Here is a 19981-nt window from a genome sequence, read left to right on the forward strand (position 1 = left end):
CTGCGTAAGAGTAAGATGATGAGGAGTGTGATCTTCAGTTCCCCAAATCATAATGCTACAAACAGTTGCCTAGATCATAATGCTAGCCCCAGCAGTAGCCTATATCCTAATGCTAGCCCCAACAGTAGTCTAGATCGTATAGCCTAGATCCTAATGCTAGCCCTAACAGTAGACTATATCGTAATGCTATCTCTAACAGTAGCCTAAATCGTAATGCTATTTCTAACAGTAGCCTAGATCCTAATGATATTGCTAACAGTTGCCTAGATCCTAATGATAGCCCCAGCTGCCCCACCAGTAGCCTAGATCCTATTGCTAGCCCCACCAGTAGTCTAGATCCTAATTCTAGCCCCAACAGTAGTCTAGATCCTAATGCTATCTCTAACTGTAGCCTAGATCCTAATGCTATCTCTAACAGTTGCCTAGATCCTAATGCTAGCCCCCCAGTAGCCTATATCCTAATGCTAGCCTCAATAGTAGCCTAGATTCTAATGCAATCTCTAACAGTAGTCTAGATCCTAATGATATTTCTAGCAGTTGCCTAGATCCTAATGCTAGCCCCACCAGTAGCCTAGATCCTAATGCTAGCCCCAACAATCGCCTAGATCCTAATGCTGTCTCTAACAGTAGCCTACATCTTAATGCTAGCCCTAACAGTAGTCGAGACCTTAATGCTATTTCTAACAGTTGCCTAGATCCTAATGCTAAACCCACCAGTAGATCCTAATACTAGCGCCACCAGTAGCCTAGTTCCTAATGCTAGACCCAACAGTAGCCTAGATCATAATGCTAGCCCCAACAGTAGGTCAGATACTATTGCTAGCCCTCAAAGTAGCCCAGAAATATAAAGCATGGCAATAAGTCAGAGAGAAGCGGGCAGCAGGCTAGAGATGCATATCATTGGATCTGTCCTGTGTTATTCCTGATCACTGCTAGGTAGGTACCATTATTATTATACAACAATACAAAATGCTGATACAGTAGATTTGTTATTTCTGCAGTGATGAAACAATAACACAATTATATTTTGCTCCTTATAATAACAAAATCTATTTAAGCCAACCATCATTTCAGGATATACCTCTGCAAATCATACACCCAGATAACAACTAAAAGAGATAGACATTCAGATTATGTTCTAATTTGAAGAACAGATTGTATTTACATTAGCAAACTCAAGTATTCCTCACTGTTCTAAAGATCATTGTAAAATATTCATAATTCTTTATTTTAAGAAGTGCTCCTTCCCAACCAATATACACCGCCTTCCAGCTGGTTACAGACGCTCCTAGGTTACAGTATAAATGATGCATTTGTCATTGTCACTGGTTACGCACATTCACTTTTGCCCAAATCTTAAAGAACTAGCAGCAAGCTGTCATGATATTGCGTCTTCCTCCTATAATAGAACAGATATCACATTACTAATCCTTATCTGCCTGTGGTTGGGAATCCTGAAGGTGTTTTATGAGCTTCCTTATCATTAGCAAAGAATGATAGGCAGATAGAACAGGTAATTGCAATATCAGTCACACAGTGGAACTTCAACATCACTCGCGTTGTCAGCGATGAGAGATTTTTATATTCCGCTAAGGAAACCGTTTCCACTTATGTTACAGTTAAACCCGCAATACGGACGATGAAGGTTTGGCCTTCTAAAAACTGCCCAATTAAATTTTCATTAATTAAGCCCCAAAGTAACGAATGTGCCGATATCAAACCTCGCTGACAGAACATTTATGTTTTGCAGAAAACTCTGTGGAAGAACATCCTTCAAGAAGGCGGTGAACCTTGGCCAATTCTTTGCAGACAAACAGTTTTGACAAGCGGTTTATACAGAACATCGCACTGAATTTTTTTTTTGCAAAGGAAAAATAAAATTGTTCTACATTGTGCTGTATATTACCTTTTATCTTGGTCCTCGTGTACATCGTTTAATTTATTTAAAGACAATAATCTTTTCTCCCTTGGAACCTGGGAACGTAAAGATATTACTTTTCAGTTACATTTTTAAAACTCTTTCCCCCCAAAGACTATTATCAAGAGGTTCCAAAATTCTGTTGTTTCAGGCTTGAGCAACCTAGCGAACAGGTAAGCGCTAGTATGCAAGGGGATGTGTATGAGAACACATTCCCTCACATGCCAACGCCGGATCGAAAAATGACCATCAAATGTTTTTTTTTTCTCCGCTCGTGGATAAAAGTAAGCCTATACTTCTTTTTATCCTGGAAGGAGATTGACGAAAAGGGGTCGTTGCTGATGTCATGTGATGCCAGCTGCCTGACCCACGCAGGCAATGCCAAGCCTGCGTTCCCCTGCCCGCCCCCAGACCTCCCTGTCCAGAGTGAGTGTGAGCCGTTCACTGCCGGGGAAGGAGGCAAATTCAGACCCGAACAAACGAGTCTGAAATCACCTCTTAATTAGTACCCTAGTCAAGTTGATTTAACCATCTGGAATTTAGCATGGATATCTTTAAAACATGGACTTTGATGGAACCTACAGGTTTCTTCGACTCTCCTTTTAAGCTTTTTTTAAAAATGCAAATGTACTGCAATATTATTAAAAAAAAGGGATAATATAATTATAGGGGAGATTTATCAATGCTTGGAGAGAGATAAAGTGGAGAGATAAAGTACTAACCAATAATCTTCTGTCATTTACAGGTGGTGTTTGCCGATTGGTTGGTACCTTATGTCTCTCCAAGCTCGGATAAGTCTCCCCCTACATGCCAATTAGAGAACAGGAGCATATTGAAACATTAAAAGTCACATACAATTTCTATCAACTCACAACTGGTACCCGGCGGCCATCTTTGCTGCAAATAAAGTCAACACACCCATACTGTACATTGGTTTCCTCTACGTTGGTTTCCTCTACGTATCCCTTCCAACTCCCCACCCTTTATGTAGGGAGGCTTCATCATTTCATTTTACCTTGTAATAATCATATAAAAGGCCCAGTGCCGCTGCACTGTCTTCATCCCCATTGATACTCATCATCGCCTTTGTTGCTGCGGTCAAAGGGTTTTCTAAGTAATTCTTCCAGGCCTCATCCTCGCTGGTATATGTCCGTAGGGTATTGAAAGCTGCTTCATTGGAAACCAAGACCACAAGCCTTTTACTGTATGAGAGAAAAAAACAACAGGTGTATATCCCAACATTAGATTCCAATGGTAACGCTCAACAGGATTTGCGGCGCTATATAAGAACCTTAATAAATAGTAATATCATCAGTATAGTCATCATACAGGAAACTATATAAAATTTAGTAAGCAAAATAAACAGAAGATATCGAGCCCAAAAAGAACATTTTGGAAGACCCACCGGCCCTATGCTGACCCATTACATAAGGCAAACAATAATATTTAAGTGTACAATAACATATTTCTGTATGAAACATAGTAACAAAGGGATAGAGCAAACTAAGTACATATCATCAGAAGGGGGGACATTTACAAAGTGTTTCCAAATTGTACCAAGAAGTTGTACAAATGATTTTTCGTGAAGCATCTCTTAGAACAACAGATAAACGGGAAAATTCAGACCTGCTCATTCTGGTCTGAATTTGGCCCCATCTCTGATGATGGGGGACTGGGCATGTGCATGGGCGGTGATGTGCATGCGCAGAGTCCCCTGCAACGAGCGCCCTTAGCAAGATATTTTCTTGCCAGGCTGTTTGCATAGTGATTGGCAGCCAGGGGGCATTTTGGGGTGGACACCAGGCGATTCATATAGGGGAGCCAAGTCACAAAAAACTTAGTTGCTATCTTTTCCTTATGAATCGAGTTCTCAGTCCAATCCATAAGGAACGAAAACAAAAACCTAGTTCAATTAATGATGGAATTTTGCCCATAGCAACCAATCAGATTCTATCTAATATCTTCTAGAAGGTGCTAAATAAAAAGGAAGATTCTGCTCCCATCTTCATTATTACAATTAATATTTTTTGCGGAGTGCATTATGAATTATCTATATTATTTATGTACGTGATTATTTCATTATTAATTTTATTTAGTTCTGTCATTTTGTCTACAGTTAACCATATTTATATAAATATTTTATTAGTATCCGACCAGTCCCCTTGCGCTCTCTCTCATATGGGAGCCATCACCCATCCTGATGTGGGGGGTAAAGTTCTTAAGGTGACTGCCAGATGGCTGTGCCAATGTAACTTACTGATGGAACCATTACTTTACGTACATTGTGCTACAGCGTCAGCTGGGCAGTCTAAAGCCAAAGGGGGGTATTCAATGTGGGGACACGGCTGTCGAGCTGGCTCGACAGCCGTGACCCTGTCCCGTTCTCGGTCAGCTCGACCGAGAAATCGCAGGTGGGATTCAGTGACCTGCCTGCCACGGGACGAGAAGGGGGCGTGGTCGTGAGAAGTGGCTGGGAATAGTCGAGCTGTGGCCAGGAGCTCGGCAAAAGAACAAGCCCGACCTCTTGTGAAGTCGGGCTCGTTCTGCGAGATCCCCTGCTCAATGCGGTCGAGGAAGACAGCATTGAATAGGGCCCGGCGGCCATCTGCCCCGATGGGAGATGCTCGCTGGTGATTGAATATCCCCCAAAGTCTCCTTCACACGCCACAAGCATTAGGTCCTACATGCCAGTTGTATAACCTTCATTACATGCACATGGGCAGTATGACTGGCGAGTACCTGAGCGCCCACACACGTGTGTTTAGCAGCATTACAATGGGAGCTACATGTGTATTAGCCTAGGGCACCTGGAACCTTTAATTCGGCCCTGGCCAAGAAAAGAAAATATATTCTTAATTTAACCTGGGGAACATGTAAGAAAAATGAGTAGAAAAGTCGTATTTTCAGGCAATATGTAATGCTCTCTGTAGGGAGACGTACTTATAGATAATAACTTGAAAAAGTGTAAATTTTGAACAGCAAATTTTATGCAAAACATTAATAAAAAGAATGGAGGAAAGGGAGAAGAACTAGTCTAAATAACAGGACAGAACCTAGTGTTCGTGTCTTTATGCGGTATGTGTGTAGAAAGTCCTTGCTGTGCTCTTAGCAGTTTACATAAGTGAATCAGAAGCCAATCAGGTAGCCTTAAGGTCTACTTACGTACCTTCCCTGAATGGCAGGGATGGTCTCACAAATCTGGTCCCCTTCTCGGGCCCCCGGAAGGGTGCGCAAGCCTCCCACACTTAGTGGGGCCCTCCACATTGGCCCCTGCACCCCCTCCCTCTGCCGGTCAAATACCAACATGCGCAGCTCTTTCAGGATGGGGTGGGACTAAAATGATGCAAATTGCATCATTTACTGCTACCCCTCCCCAAAGAGCCGTGAACCGCGGCATTTAAAGGACTGGTGCTTAATAAAGACAAGCCCCGTCCCCAGAAAAGCTGCAGAGAGTCTCCTCTCCGGGCTTCTCTCTGTGTTAGTGATGTGTGCGGATCCATCTGTCAGGGCTGATGTTCTCCGGTGAGTACACTGGCCCTGACTGGCGATTAACTAGATTTATCCAGCATGCTGGATCTTAATCGCTATCACTAGTGTTCATTCTAGCACCCGCCAACTTTGAAAAACCGTGCAGTTCCTCTTCCCTGCCTGGGGTGTCGCTGTCTGCTGTGGAGTTTCTATCACAGGTCTGGTTTGCATATAATTGCTGATATACAGACCACACTGTACTAGAAGCACTACAGCAGACAGCGACACCCCAGGCAGGGAAGAGGAACTGCATGGGTTTTCAAATATGGCGGGTGCCAGAATGAACACTAATCACTATGGCTCCTGCACATGGAGCGATGTACTGTTGGGGCATTTTCTAAGCGTTCTAGTGAGATCACAAAGAAAACACCCTGAATCACCCCATGTAGGCCCCATTAAACATCACAAAGGTATCATCCGTTATAAGGGAGATCATCGGAATTTGCTGTGATGTCACTTTTGGCACCTTTCCCCGAAGCTTTGCCGAATACCAGCTACATGAGGCTGCTGCACTATTGATAGAGGAATGGCTTTATATATAGAAGTGACAGCAGAGGAGACGCTCAGTGTTTACTGACAAATGCTCTGTTATGTGGCTTGGAAGATCCCAATCTCTGGGGAAAGCTGCAGTATCTGTACAATCATGTGCTGTTACTGGGAGCAATGTTTTGTTATACACGTTGCAAAGAGCTCTGGGACTGAAGATCTCGGAGATATCTTCTTTATGGCTGAAGAATAATAACTCTCTCACAACATTTAATCATGTGAGACATCTCTCCCTGCTCTACAGATTTCCTAGTCCAAGACCGTACTTGCCCACATGACATCATTAAAAATTCTGCTTGACCTCCATGTTTTTATTTTTGCAGAGCGTAACAGCTCTAGAACCAGTTAGTGATCATTCTACTTTTCAGCCTTTCAAAACCCTTGCAGTTCCTCTTCCCTGCCTGGGGTGTCGCTGTCTGCTGTGGTGCTTCTAGTACAGTCTGATCTGTATTGAGATACAGGCGACAATGTGATAGAAACACCACAGCAGAGAGCGACAACCCAGGCAGGAAAGAGGAACTGCAAGGGTTTTGAAATGTGCAGGGTGCTAAAACGAACACTATGGGGGATATTAAGCCGTGACTCTGTCCCCTTATCGGCCGGCTCGACTGGAAAAATCTCTGAAAAGGGGGCATGGCCGTGAAGTACGGCCGAGGAACGTCGAACTGCAGCCGGGAGCTTGACAATCCACAACCGTTCTCGGCAGAATGGGCCTGACTGCTTCTAAATGCTGTTCAATGCTGTCGGGGAAGACGGCATTTAATAGGGCCCCGCCGCCATTTCCCCATTAGGAATAGCAGTGGGAGATTGAATACCCCTATATGTAGCCCTATTGCCCTTCCAGGAAAGTCATGGTGGTGCACACAAGACAATGGGGCCCAATTCAGGTTCAGTCGCTAACAGGTAAAAGAGCCAATGCACGGTACAAGAACTGCACATCTGCAGTATGGATCCTGGGTCATCAGGTTGCAGAGGTCATGTTATTGGCAGTCTTCAGCAGTTTGGGGGAAGGGAAGGGGAATGTCACTTCAGTTTTGTGGGAGTGCCAAGACTAGGGTCTTCCAGTTGAGACTTCCCGGCCTCAGCAGTGCAGGTGCGGTGGTAAAATCTGTATTACCTCAGGGTTACTCAAGCAGCCTATGGTGTCCCAGAGTGATCTGATCTCATTGGACGCAGCACTGGATCACACATGCAACCAGGAGGTGTCTATTTATTTTTTTTTTTTTTAAACGTCTTCTGCTGCATTACTGTATGGAAGGTACAGTAGGATGCTGCCGCTATGCAAACTGCAACTGCACTTGAATTAGGCCCTATACAGCTCCAAATACAGCTTCATTCATGTGACTCAGAATCCGGTCCAGAGAATCAGAAGGCGGGTAAAGAATTTTTGTTTTTCCGAAAGTGTTCAATTTCTTCTTTTTTTTTTTTAAATAAAATAATGAAATAGGAGCATTTATACAGATACATTAAATACATGTACAAATCTGTAAAATTGGCAGCTTGTGTGCACATACAAAGACACAATTCCGTAATGCGTGTGCCTGGCCTGAGGCCTTCCCTGACTACGGGAGACAAAACAGCGTTTCCAGATCAATATTAATATCCTTCTTCTTTGTATCCGATGGAACTTATCTCTAAACGCAATCAGAAGATAGATTATGGGCCAAGGGCCGCTCCTGCACTTATCAATGAGGGTGATGAGGAGACAGCTGATAACAGAAATTGTTTAAAAAGGAATCGTTATCTCTGCGGAGCAATGATGGAGTGGTCAGTAGTATGAATAAATCAAATGACTTGTCTCTAATGGAAGTGACCCCTGTATATGGCCTGGTGAAGGGCTTAATGTGGTTCCGGAGCGGTGGGGGAACTAATTTCCGTCTGCCACCTAATTACCACCTCCCTCCCCCCATTAGGCAGAGCCAGGGCCAGTGGTAGGGTTTTTGGCACCCATCCGTGCAAGTTATCTTATATAATGCTTTTATGTTAGAATTACTGTACAGGGCCAAGGTGGAGGTTGAACTAGTTTCACCCACAGTTGCCTACTTCTCAGCTGCCCTGGGAAGAGTGGGGGGTGGCGGCCAGAGTAATGCAAAATAGGGCTTATGAGGGAAATACTGTCTTGAGTGTGGCCAGTGCGATCGCGTCATCGTGGCCACGCCTATCACTGTGCAATGCCAGTACTACAGGCATTGCATAGTCGGGGGCGGGGCTACAGTGATGCAATTTACGTATTTTGGTCCCCACGGACCGTTCGGGAGGGGGGGATGTGGGAGACTGGTGGCATTGTGGAGGACTTGCCCACCTTTCTGGGGGCTGGGAAGTGGACCCGATTTTCGGAAGGTTATGCAAGTATGGTTCCACTTCAACATCCCAGGTGTGTTCCACCCTTTTTCCCCCACTTACACCCCTGGCCTTATGATAAGGGGACCAGTAGTTTGTTGAATAAAAATCCGGCATCAAACCGACAGTAGTGATATCATGTCACACATCCTGGCTGATAACTGAAATAACCAACAGGTCTTTCCCTTGACCTAAACATGATAAAATTCTGGTCATAATTCTTGCTTCTGAATGTGAGTAAACATGTAATTCAGTAATACAGATAATTATTTCAAAATAAACCCGTTTTCCAGTCCAGAAGAGCAGCCTCTGCACCACAATTGATGCCAAGTTATGTTTAGTTGAAAGATTAAGTAAACCAATTTTAAAAGCAGATAAAGTGCTGATAAGGCGGGGGAGTCAGATAAAGCGTAAGGAGGTATAGTCCGTATAACCAGGGCTGTGAGCGGCTACTGTAGCCTGTAGGAGGGAGACATAAAGGCTGCCAGCTGGCTCTGTCACTGATGCTGCGATCCATAACGTGGGAAAATGATTTACAATGTACACCTCACATGTTCCATTCATCTTGACTGTTTTACACGTCTTCTCAAAGACATTCTCAATTAATATTTATTAAGTACAATGTTATGGTTGTGGTTCATTCTTTTCACCTCTTTTTTGTCTCCTGTGCAGATGAACTCACGCTATTGCTACCTACATGCAGGTACAGATGTGACCTTGCGGTGTCCTCAGTGGCACTAAATAGGCCTCTCTGAGTGCCAGGACCTGCGCAGAGCATTTTCTCACTCTAAATATGCCTCTTATTCACATACATAAAATAAAAAATGGACACCGGTAAAATTACATTGATAACATACCCTGATCATTCTAATATGTGACATTTGCAGTGGCGGCTCCAGAGGTGGGGCTGCAGCAGAGTTGTAAATTCAAACAGGGAACCCACACCAACTGCCATTCCAAACTGAGCCACTGGCAGCTGGTGTGGCTTCCGTTTGAATTTTCAACTGTTCTGCAGCCTTCGCCCCCCCCCCCCCCCCCCTGGAGCTGCCACTGGACATTTGTATATCTGTGTGTTAGTAGAGCAATAAATTGCCAACCAATAATCAACCCAACTCACAATGCGATAATTGACTACATCGCACAGATGTATCAATTATCGCAGGCAGGGACAGAGCTTGCCAAAGCCATTTAATACATTCAGGTGATACTAAAACAATGCAAAAAAGGTGTGAAAATACCCTTTTTCCATATTATTTTTTGTAAAAATTATTTAAATAAGTAGACACATAATTGAAAGAAAAATATGGTATGGTATACAGACAAGCAGGAAGTGAGGACTGCACTGTAATTCTGCATTATAATAGGAAACAGGGGAATATTAGAGGCAGCGGTTTTAGGATAGGGGGAAGGCTAACCTTTGTTCATGGCCAGATCTGATACTTATATTCCCGATAAGCTGCTAACATCTCATAACTATTATCATTAGGTCTGTCAGAGCGATGAGTGGTGATGTGCGCTTCGCATCATCGCTGACCTGGTCTCTCATCTGCTTGTATTGCCAGCAGATGAGCGGCAGATTGGATGGCTTTCCATAGCGTCCTTCTATGGAAAGTCATCCAACGCTGGGAAAATTGGCCAAACATTAGGAAAATGCTCAGTGTGTATGCACTAAGCGGTTTTCAGCCCAGAGATTTTCCACATCATTGTTGTCCATACAAGGCCCAAACACTGGATTTTTTATGTGAATCACTGATCGACACTGAATCGCGGTGTATATATGTATCAGGATACACAAAAAGTACCCATAAATTCCCCTGGAAAAAAAAAAAAAAAAAGAGAGAGAGACAGCAAGCATGATATTCCAAAGCCCTGCCTCCTCGCGGCAATTAGCCATAATTTGCAGGTCAATGAGGAGTGGGTGGAGCCAATATGACAACAACCCATTAGAATCTAGTCTTCTGCGCTACGAGGGGGTGGAGCTTAATAAAATCATAAAAATTTTTGGAAACCCCCAGAAAAAATAGGTGTTTGCCCCTGACTGTAGTACTGTATGAGCTTGCAACACGGAGTATAGAAGTCTAGAATAGAAACAGCACGCTTATTCAAGTGGACGTAATATGGTCTATAGTATATTTAAAACTCCACAGTGGATGGACATATGACAAAACTATTTGAATTGCAACTCAGAAGTAAAAAAATTACTTCTGGGAGTAAATTTAATAGGATGAGAAATTCAGAAAGTGAGAGATTTGGTAAGAAATCTCCAGGTTTTTTCAAAGCGGCAATCATTTACACTGCAAAACCAGTTTGATTTTGAAGTTTAAATGATTGCCGTTTAAAAGTAAGTAAGCAGACTGACATGACTTCAGTCTCCATATGGATGCTGGAGGAAGAAAAAAGATACAGGAGGAGTCTATAATAATAATGGTATTTCTCCAATAGGTTTCAAGGTGCTTAACAGATAGAACTAATGTAACACAGTGCTAGAACAATGAAGTACAGAAAAACTTTTCATAAACAATAGTTAAGGGAATTAAGGAAATGCTTGAGTAAACAGGAAAGTCTTGAGTCTGTTTTTGAAGGATTTTAGAGTGGGGGCTTCTTGAACTGTGCGGGGAAGTGAGTTTCATAGAGTCGGAACAGCGGAAAAGCTCGAGCCCCAGATGAATTACGGGAGATTCTAGGTACTGCTAAAGGTCCTTCATCTACAGATCGCAGTAATCGGGTGGGACAAACTCCGAAGTATGTTTTTGGATAAGGATTTTGGATAATTCTGTATTTTAGAATATTTGCATTCCAAAATGAGTCTAAAACAAAGATTACATTTTACACACACACACACACACACACACACACACACACACACACACACACACACACGTCTGTTGGTATTTTTTTACAATATGTTTTGATAATTATGTGCATTAAACAAAGTTTGGTACTTATGTATTATCTGGGCTCCCATGTTAAATGCACCCCATTTTTTCATACCCCTACTATCCAACTACGCATGGAGTTGATCTTATATAGTGTGGCGAGCGCAGCGAGCCACCGTGCCCGAAGCGTGGCGAGCGCAGCGAGCCCCGCGAGGGGACGTGGTCTCATAAGAAAAACGGGAGCCCAGATATTACATAAGTACCCAAAGTTTGTATTCACTGAATACAGAAGGTGTCAATTTCTGTCACACTCAATAAAATCTGAATTTCTTAATATTCTATATAGCAGAATTTTGGATATGGGAACAGAATAAAGTACATGATAATAAAACATTACTTATATAAAGATTGGTACTTGTGTAGTGTCACGGCGCCAGCATGGCGAGCGTAGCGAGCCACCGAGCCTGCAGCGTGGGCGAGTGAAGCATGCCCCGCAAGGGAACTCAGACGCACGGCGCCATGAACCTACACAAGTACCGATTTTTCATATTCTTACAATGCCCTATATTTCTGAGTTTTTAGCTGCAGGTTAGGGTGTAAGCAGACACCTCCCTGGTCAATTTTCTGCCACTTACACCTGAATGGGTTGTTTTGGGGATTATCCCTACTTATCCTCAGATCACCCCTGGGGGTAGACGGCTGCCAATGGCTCCTGAAGCTGTCCCTCCAATGAGGAACCATTTGGTTGCTGTGGTCTATCAGTTTTTAAAGCCAATTTATTTTGACCTTTTTAGAATGAATTGGGTGGAGGTGATTTTGAATACAGAATCTAAAGCCCCATACACACACTACACGATGGGGGGCCGCAGCCATTATAGTTAGCCATATTGGTCGCGGGAAGGATTGTTTGGCTATTTTGCCAAATTGACCTGCATGTTTGGAAGACCTCAATCATCATGCGAGGGAACGCGGTACACTTAGACAATGTCGACATTAAGTACAAAAACCGTGAGAAACTCATGTCAACCTTTTGACTGTCAACTTAGCCATTGTCTATCTAATGCTGGTCAAACTATTTCCCAATGCATGTTGACCTAAATTGGGTCGACCCAATAATCCATACCCATGTGCGGGCGGGGACGGGATGGAACCTTTTTTATTTTCTGTTCAATTTTTATTATTTTATTGTAATCTATTGTGATTTTTCCTTGCGGAGACATACTGTTCCACCTGTAATCTTACTGCTCATTGTCTATACAGGTTTCCTACCATAAGTCATGGTTCCAACTATAATTTTCATTTCTATCGTTTCTACAGGTTTTTTTGCAATATTGTTCATTGTTTTTGTATATTTGAATCATATATTTTATTCTATATCTTAAGCGTCAACAAAAAAAAGCATGTTTTAAAAAAAAAAAAAAAAGTATATTCCTAAAGATTACAGATACAGTAGATGGCTATTTTGTGGAGTGGATGTCAAGCTTTATTTGACACCTATCTATCTATCTATCTATCTATCTATCTATCTATCTATCTAGAAATTTTATGAACATATTTGCAGAAGATGGGTTAAAGGACCCAGTTTCTGATAATGTCATATTTTTATATATTTTTAGTTCCTGCTGAAAAATAGCACTGGTCACAAATTTCCCAATTCAACATCCTTGTTTGTTTTATCCGAAAGAGTTCCCCTTACACATCAGAGTCCAGGAAAAGGGTAGGGAAACATTTCCTGCATTCAACACTTCAACTCGTATCATGGAAATTTTAGATCAAAAATCCAACATTCCACAACTAAGCGAATACACTGAAATCCCTTCTGCTATCATGTATGTATGTTCTACGTTTCACAACAGCATGTGAATCCCAGGCCTGTTGGAAGGGCTCAGTGGGTGCCTAGGTCCTGCTACTCCCCTCCCTCCGCTGCAGAGAGAGGGCAGGGTAACTAACTGCTGCTGTAGCAGCCTCTCTCCCCAGCCCTGCACATACTGCCTGCGATCGCCATCACACCAACACTCTGCCACCGAATTAGACACGGCCCAGGGGTGCTGGAACGATTTTAGGTTGGGGGGGGCAAGATATAATCTCATTTTGGCGCCCCCTAAATTGCTATATGTTACCCCCTGATAGCAGCAGCCATCCATGTGGGCGGGCGGCAGGGGCTGGCTGGCAAGCCAAGTAATCGGCCCACCACCACCACCACTCCCTCTCATGTACCCCCCCCCCCCCAAAAAAATAATAGCCGCCGGAAGCCTCCTCCAGTATCACAGAGGCAGTGACGCGATGCGGGTGAATTCATGACCCCGCCTCCCCACCCCCCATGAATCTAACTTGCCTAGTTACTAGAAAATAATGTCTAATTGGATGAAGTACCTTTAACAACAGGTGTACAATATAACTGTTATTACATACTATCCCCCCTCCAATACATTAGCAGATGAATCCCAACAAATGTTTACATCCCCAGTAGTTACACACAGTGCACATTTATTTGATCTAATGGGCACACTGTCAGATCATACACAAATTAAATATAATGCTGTGCTTGGCTCTCTTACCAGACACAGGACAGTCCCCTGGATTCCTACCCCGAGTCCACTTCAACCACACAGACTGCTGCGGCTCCCACCCACTTTCCTGCGCCACAGCTGCCAGCGCACAGGACCTCTGCCGTCCGGCTCTTCCATGTGACGTCAGACGCACGGGCAGGCGTCGTCATGATCATCCACTTGCCCGTGCTTCACTGCCCACTCTGTCTGAGACTGCAGGTGGGGTGGGGGCAGCGGTGTAGCTAGGTGCCATGGTGCCCGGAGCAAGGTCATATTTCGTGCCCCCCCCCCCCCGGGGTAATGAATTGGGGGCGTGGCTAACATGTGTTGGCATGTTACATTTGAAATATGTGGCAGAATCTGCTGCGCTATATAAGACGCTGTAACGGAATCTGCTGCGCTATGTAAGACACTGTAACGGAATCTGCTGCGCTATATAAGACATTGTAACGGAATCTGCTGCACTATATAAGAACGCTGTAACGGAATCTGCTGCGCTATATAAGACGCTGTAACGGAATCTGCTGCGCTATATAAGACACTGTAACGGAATCTGCTGCGCTATATAAGACACTAACGGAATCTGCTACGCTATATAAGACGCTGTAACGGAATCTGCTGCGCTATATAAGACGCTGTAACCGAATCTGCTGCGCTATATAAGACACATATGAGAGATTCACCCCCCCCCCCTCTCCCCCACAAATCCCCCAAACCCCATGATCATTCCCATTATTTATGTTTAGTTAAAAACTAAAATCCACCTTGAGAAGAGCAGGGTGGCAGCAGAAACCAGAGTGATTCCCCCCCCCCCCCCCCCCCGGACCCCACCAAACCCCCAGACCAGACCCCATGATTATTTCCTTCATTCTTTATCTTTATAAAAAATAAAAAAAAAAACGGAAAAAAAAATCTACCTTGAGGAGCACAGTCATTCTGTGTAGACGAGGCAGGGGACTTCCTTATTTCTGCTGCTCAGCGCTGCCCGGGAGCCGGCCCGAGCAGCAGCAGCTTGATTAGGGACTGGAGCAGGGAGTCACGTGACGTGACCCCATCGTTTTCGCGGCGGCAGGACCAGGTGAGCAGGGCAGACAGGGGCAGGCGCCGGGCATGGCAGCCGCCGGCGCACGCTGCCCTGCGTGTGTGAGAAATTAATTATTGCAGGGACTCCACTTCATTTGCGGAGGGGGGGCGGCGCCCTTCGCCCAAACTGCGCCCTCCCTACGCCTCTGGGTGGGGGACTCCCGGCAGGTACGCGCACGGGATGCTGCTTCCAGAGCATCCTAAGCACCTGACCCCCGCCCGCCATGATTCTTCTTGCTCGGCGCCGGCGGGCGGGAGGCTGCGATTAATCAGTAATATAGGCGGACGGGTGGGAGGCTGAATCAAGCTTAATCAGCCCACCGCCCGCCTGCCTATATTACTGATTAATCAGCCGCCCGCCCGCCGGCGCCGAGCAGGAATCCGATAGCGCCGCCTCAGTAATTTTGGGGGGGGCAAGCTGCCCCCTCGCCCCCCCCGTTCCGGCGCCACTGACACGGCCACCCCCATTGCGTGCAATCACACCTTCACCCTGCCGCTGAATTAGACATCGGCACACAGCGGACACATCACCACCACCTCCATTGTCTGGCTACACCTATACATCCAGTAATAGAACAAGCAGCATTTTAGTTCATTCCTCATTTCCCAGGTAGAACAGGCTGTTCTTGTATAGGGAATTGCTGTGATGTCATAGGAAAGTGGACCCAAGTTAAAGCACGTGAGGCCCTAATTGGGGTGTCCAATGAATACAGGAAATATGATGCAGAAAAAAACGCCTCATTTAAAACCTTTATCTTAAATATCTTTATAAGACGCTAAAGCCCCAAGAACTGTATATGGTATTATTAGCTCTTAAACCGTTTGTAATTTTAGAAAATACTTTTATCATAATTTGAAAACCAACCATCTAGGATCTAGAAACTTTAATGTGAATCTGATATCTATGGTTAATCAGCCGCCCAGTCTTTTGAATAGGATGGTATCTACTCTCCCACTGCTCTGCGGTCCCCACGGCGAGCGGGAGAATAGAAACCATCCTATTCAAAAGCCTGGGCGGCCGCTGATTGGCTGATCTCTCAGCCAATCAGAGGCCGCCCAGTCTTTTGAATATTATTTCTTTCTATTCTTGGGACAAGTCGCCCTAGTGTATGGGGGCCTTAAGTGTTATTTTAAGAAGATCCTTTCCATTTCCAAGTGATGCATTTCAGACAGCTTCATCTCTTTCATCCCTGCATTTACCTAATCCACCCTGTTGCAGGGATAACTGTCTGAGATCAGCTGGAGCTCAATGTCTTTTGCAGTTCCTGCCCCATCCTGTCTTCTCTTCAGATCCCCAAGAACATTAACGACAAATGAATCCCCGAAGGCTGCTGACATTTGAACCTTGGTAGGAATTCCACTTGCTGGGGATTTACTAACATTACATTTTATTTATCTTTATATATTGTAAGAGGGTCAGGGGAAGGGGTACCAACCAGTTTTATTAGTAAATCAAACAAAACAGAAATAAAGCATCAAAATAAATCCTTGATGTTGAAGTTAAACACAGGACAATCTCCTAACTCCCTAGAAAACAATAGCAGTAGCATACCAGTTAAGGCCCCCATACATTATGCGATTTTGAGCCGATTTCAACCGATTTTGGCACTTTGGGCAGATAAATCTGGTGAAATCGGCCCAAAATCGGAAGTTTGTGACATCTGATATGATCTGATGCGCGTTCCCGCGCGCATCGGATCGGATCAGGGCGTCGGACCTGCTGAACTTAAGATATATCGGAATCTGACCCATCATGGGCACATCGTGCCCACGATGGGTCAGTTCCGATATATCAATGGGTACCTGGTGTGGCCGCGGGCTCTAGCCTGACCCCTCTCGTGGACCAGTCCGGGGGAGCGACAGGAGCAGGCTGGGAGCGGCAGGCGGGGACCGCAGACGCAGAGCAGAGAGTGAGACCGGGTGCGCGGCAGGAGAATAGGAAGAAATCCTATTCAAAAGACTGGGCGGCCACTGATTGGCTGAAAGCTCAGCCAATCAGCGGCCGTCCAGTCTTTTGAATAGGATGGTTTCTATTCTACCCCCGCTACTCTGGTCCCCACGGCGAGCGGGAGAATAGAAACCATCCTATTCAAAAGACTGGACGGCCGCTGATTGGCTGAGCTCTCAGCCAATCAGCGGCCGCCCAGTCTTTTGAATAGGATTTCTTCCTATTCTCCCGCCGCGCACCCAGTCTCACTCTCTGCTCTGTGTCTGCGGTCCCCCCCTGCCGCTCCCCCGGATCTGTCCCCCACTCTTAGCCTGCCACTGCCGATCCCCCGGACCTGTCCCCCGCTCTCGGCATGCCACTGCTGGATGCCCTTGCCGCTCCCCCGGACCGGTCCCCCGCTCTCAGCCTGCTACTGCTGGATGCCGCTGCTGATCCTTCGGAACGAACCCTGCTCTCCGATCCCCGCCTGCCTCTACAACTCTCCAGCAGAGTTGTACTCCTGGACCCCCTTTTTTTTTGCATGTGATAAATCGCATCAGATTTATCACATGTAATAATGGCACATCAAGTGCCAAATATGATCAAGCTCCCCCGGGGAGCTGCTGGGGCAGCTCAGGGGTAAATTGGGGCCGACTTGTCCTTAGGACAAGTTGGCCTAATGTATGGGGCCCCTTAGAATTTGTACTAGCAGGTTGTCTCTCACATAGAGAACTGCATAGTGTCTCCTTTCCCCAGGCAGAGACCTCTAAAAGCCCCCCTTACACTAGACCTACTTGTCCTAAGGTCAAGTCGGACCAAATTCCCCTTGAGCTCTCTTATGATTTGGCACTTGATGTGCCATTTCTACATGCGAATTATCGCATATAAACTCCCAGGGAGCTGCATCAGCAACGGGCAGCAGGAGAGCCTGCAGCTGTGATTGGCCGGTTGGGTAGTGGCTGGCCGGTTGGGCAGTGGCTGGACGGCGGAGCGGGAAGCGTCAGCAGAATTGAAAAACTATTTTCAAAAGACTTGCCCAGCACCTGCTGTTGCCCGCACCACCACTGCCCGGGACCCACTGCTGTCCGCCCCCGCACATAGTTGTGTGCCAGCAGTGCTTCTTGGCTGCCACACACCTACGGATCGGACCATATACATTGTGGATGCTGAAAAGCCTCGACGATGTGCCACCGATGGGTCCGATCCAATCGCTTCAGGTCGGATGGGATGTCACAGACACCTGATTTAGGACGATTTCTCGACCCGATCTATCGGGATGGTGAAATCGGCCCAAATCTTACTAGTGTATGGGTGCCTTAACTCTCAGTCTAGCACTTTTTTCACAAACTCCCACAACTGAAGGTACTGATTAGCCTAAGGGATGGTGAACCCTCCCTCCCTTCAACCATCCAACCCCAGGACCCTATACCAGTTCTTATAAAGAGCCCAATGGCTCACAACAGAACAAGCAAAACTCATGGGGTTTTTAAAACACATGAGGGAAATATACCTTCCTTCCATCACTATACCAGTGACCCAGTCACAATACATATATATTTTAGAATCTCATCATGCAACTCAGAGACATACACTGCATTACAGAATTAGCAGCAAGTAAATGAATCAACCAATATATAAAATCTCCAATTGAACACAAGGCATCTGTATTTGGTCATTACCCCATGGCATCTATATTTGGCTTACAGGGTTCCTAGTGATGTCACCAATACTATCTTGTAATGTAGAACACATCTGCCTTATTTTGGAATGCTGAGCACAACTGCTAATAAAACAGAGGTATCATTGGATTACCAGATGTGCTCACAAATAACCTTCTGTCAAATGTTTATCATGTATAAGAAGCAGAGAACAATAGGACCAGCCTTCCTTCATATAGCATTGTCTCACGTGGATAGCATTACAGGCTGGGTATGTGCACAGCTGTTTGAATAAGCTCAAACCAAACATGAAGCACAATGATATAGGCACATAAATATAAACAAAGACCCTGGATAAAGCACTGAGGCCGAATTAAACCCTAGGATTTCAGGTATAATGTTCACCGGAGATGATAAAACATGTAACATTTTTCAGCATTTAGAAATATCATTGTTTAGTGATGGCAGAGTTGGGCAGGACAGTAATGCTAGAAACAGTTATGGAGTTCAGGACAAAATGGTCTTTTGTATAATTTTTTAAGCAAGATAACCTGGCCACGCAATGCAGGCCATAAAAAAATAATGCAGTCCATAATTTTGTGGCAGGGTCCCTGTTGGAAATACGAGAGCACTTCTTATCGGAGCCAGGGCCGGATTAACAATGGGCCTGATGGAGCTACAGCTCCAGGCCCACTCTCCAAATAGGCCCATTGTGTAGTTGAGGACTGGGGCTTTCCAACGAGCCCAGCCCCTCATTGCTAGCCCCCCGGGAACCGGAGATCCGGAGATACCTCCAGGCAAAGCTGGAACGTTTTCCCCATAGGATAACATGGCTCCCGGCTAATTCCGCCACCCCCGCCCAGTTCCGACGGCTGCTAGTTCCCCCCTGGCATCACAGAAGCTCGACTGGGCCTTCAATCTGATACCAGGCTGGTCCATATCGGTCAATCGGTTCCAGAGATACTGCGGGAAAACCGCTTTTTTTTTTTTTTTTTCTGAAATGTAATTTCATGGCTGTTCATGTTCTTTGAGGGCAGATTTCTCTGGAACCAATCAGCCAAGTTTCAAAAGTTAAAAGTTCTTCAATATGATACTTGTCTCATGTAAATGGGTCTGTTGGTTCCGAAGTCCCTGCATTTTCTGGTGTGAAAGGGGTATTATTTCAAATAGCCTGGACCTGCAGTGCTCCGAAAAAAGCCAGTCAGCACCTCCTGCTCTCTGCCCGACTGTCAACGGCTGTCACTTCTGCCTGGTGGCGGCTGTCTCTCAATAAGCATGTAATCCCATATGGCAATGAACATGGAACCCCTGGCAATGAGCACGTAGGTAAACAGCACTTATGTAGCATAATTTTTAATCGGCATTATGGTGTTTCGCATAATACATCATGGAAATTGTGGTGTGTGACTTAACATGTAATGGGCATTATGGTGTCAATTTTTAATACGCGCCTTAGGTGCGCAATGTCCCTGTTTGCGAAGCATATTGTGAATTTTGGCTCAATCCATTTGGTATAGTGTGTATTTTGGCTCAATCCATGTGGCACAATTAAATAA

At 45.2% G+C, this 19981-nt stretch overlaps 1 protein-coding gene across 3 annotated transcripts in view; it reads right to left on the reverse strand.

Moving 5' to 3' along the window:
- The window catches only part of GRHL2 (grainyhead like transcription factor 2), a 76685-nt gene that overhangs the window by 42925 nt on the left and 13779 nt on the right, over nt 1-19981 (reverse strand). Inside the window, exons 1-3 of one of the 3 annotated variants that reach the window (XM_083186965.1) lie at nt 14675-15098; nt 2934-3120; nt 1907-1974 (exon numbers count right to left, since the gene is read on the reverse strand). In XM_083186965.1, the coding sequence (XP_083043091.1) occupies nt 1907-1974; nt 2934-2999 (134 nt within the window). In that variant the 5' untranslated portion in view covers nt 3000-3120; nt 14675-15098. Of the gene's footprint in view, nt 1-1906; nt 1975-2933; nt 3121-13766; nt 13962-14674; nt 15099-19981 lie in introns of those variants that run through there. The other 2 variants (XM_083186966.1, XM_083186964.1) reach the window with 2 other exon arrangements.

Source organism: Crinia signifera, chromosome 5, assembly GCF_055691185.1.
Source record: "Crinia signifera chromosome 5, ASM5569118v1, whole genome shotgun sequence".
NCBI classification, from domain to species: domain Eukaryota; kingdom Metazoa; phylum Chordata; class Amphibia; order Anura; family Myobatrachidae; genus Crinia; species Crinia signifera.